This window comes from Rhinatrema bivittatum, chromosome 16 (genome assembly GCF_901001135.1).
Source record: "Rhinatrema bivittatum chromosome 16, aRhiBiv1.1, whole genome shotgun sequence".
NCBI classification, from domain to species: Eukaryota; Metazoa; Chordata; class Amphibia; order Gymnophiona; family Rhinatrematidae; genus Rhinatrema; species Rhinatrema bivittatum.
Window position 1 is genome coordinate 13,190,148 of NC_042630.1, and position 1,773 is coordinate 13,191,920.

Below are 1,773 nucleotides of genomic sequence, written 5' to 3' on the forward strand. Positions count from 1 at the left end.
TTTTGAAAGAATCATGCAGCAGTTTGACTAGGCCCTTCTCCAGTTCCCTAACCCTCCTAACTAACCTTCTTCCCTTTTCTCCTCTCTTCTCCTACCCCTAAAACCTACCTACCTAGCCTAATTTTTTTTGTTTCAAACTTACCTGTTTCTCCAGAGATGAAGTAAGTTACACGTGCCAGCCAGCCAGCCGCCAGGGCACTCTTCACCAGGACAGCACCCCAGCCCTCCCCTTTTCAAAGATCTCACTCTTCCGCACATAATGGGACATGAATGAATATTTGTTAGCTACTGTAAACCGATTTGATATCTTTGCATGAAAAATTGGTATATAAAAATTATTAAATTAATAGAATCAATAAATAAATATGGGCGTGGCCAGGACGTTTTGAAAATGCGCTCAGCTGGGCCCGGCCATGCACGTATTTTCCAGTATTTGTACGCACTGGGAAATAAAAATCGGCCCCTCAGTGTGCATAATATAAACTAGGCACCTACCATTATGTCTTGGTGAGCCATTCTGTTTACAGCCACAAACATACAAAGATAATATTATTAGGACAAAATATTTCAACAAAAAACTTTTCTGAAGGCGTCTTTTACATCTTTGTTTTTCAGGCTGTAAATCAGAGGGTTAAACATAGGAATCAAAGCATTATGCAACAGAGCAATAAGCTTGTTTTGCTCCAGTGATTGCATTGACGATGGTCTGATATACAAACAGATTATAGTCAAATAGAACAGAATGACTACTGAGAGGTGAGAGGAGCAGGTGGAGAAAGCTTTGCGTCTCCCATCTGTGGAACGGATCCTCAGGATGGCAGAGATAATATAAATGTAAGATGTGAAGGTTGATGTAAAGCAAGGCAGCCCAAAAAACACACTCAAAATATAAACTATACATTGAATAGTTGAGGTGCTTGTGCAAGAAAGCTTCATGAGTGCTGAGAAATCACATAAGAAATGATTAATCTCATTGGAGCTACAGAAAGAAAACTGAGGAAGAAGAATAACATAAGATACTGGCATCAGAAAGCCAAGAATCCATGTTCCCGTGGCCATCAGGATACAAACTCTCTGATTCATAATCAAACGGTAGCACAGAGGTTGGCATACTGCAACATAACGATCATAGGCCATGACAGAAAGAATCAGAAATTCCATAGTTACCAGAGACAAAAAACAATACATCTGTGTAAAACACCCATTCACAGAAATACGATGATTCTGTCTAAGGAAGATATCCAGCAGTTTGGGAAGAGTCACGGAGGTGTAAGAGATGTCAAGGAAGGACAGGTTACTGAGGAAAAAGTACATGGGGGTGTGCAGGCGAGGGTCCAGGCATGTCACGGTGATGATAGTGAGGTTTCCCATCAGAACAATCAGGTAAACGAGTAAAAAGAAACAGAATAGGGGAATCTGCAGCTCTGGAAATTCAGGAAAGCCCAGAATGATGAATTCTGTCACTGTGGTAATATTTGCATTCTCCATTGGATTTTGAGGTACAAAGACAATAGATATTTATTCAACAACTATGCCATTTGCATTAATGATGCTACTGATTCATAAATTGCCCACTGGAATATAATTCAGAAAGCTATTATTTAATTATATAATGTCTCACATTTATTTGTTTCTAATATGGAATTCAGGAAGTCACTGAGGAAACCATTTTCTCATCTTGCTGGGAATTCTCCTGCAATGTTTTGTTTTCATTGTCTTCTGTTCTGATAAGACCAATGCATCTTCTATTCAATATTCATCTTGTGCAAAGCA

General features: G+C 39.3%; 1 protein-coding gene across 1 annotated transcript; it reads right to left on the reverse strand.

The window, feature by feature from the left end:
• Nucleotides 1–567: 567 nt before the first annotated feature.
• Nucleotides 568–1,488, reverse strand: LOC115077361 (olfactory receptor 1044-like). The gene has a single exon (XM_029579655.1). The coding sequence runs from the start codon at nucleotides 1,486–1,488 to the stop codon at nucleotides 568–570; it is 921 nt and encodes a 306-aa protein (XP_029435515.1).
• Between the last annotated feature and the right edge of the window lie 285 nt (nucleotides 1,489–1,773).

Excerpts from the sequence above, each read along its gene's own strand:
- LOC115077361 (XM_029579655.1), bottom strand. The coding sequence starts at position 1,488 with ATGGAGAATGCAAATATTACCACAGTGACAGAATTCATCATTCTGGGC.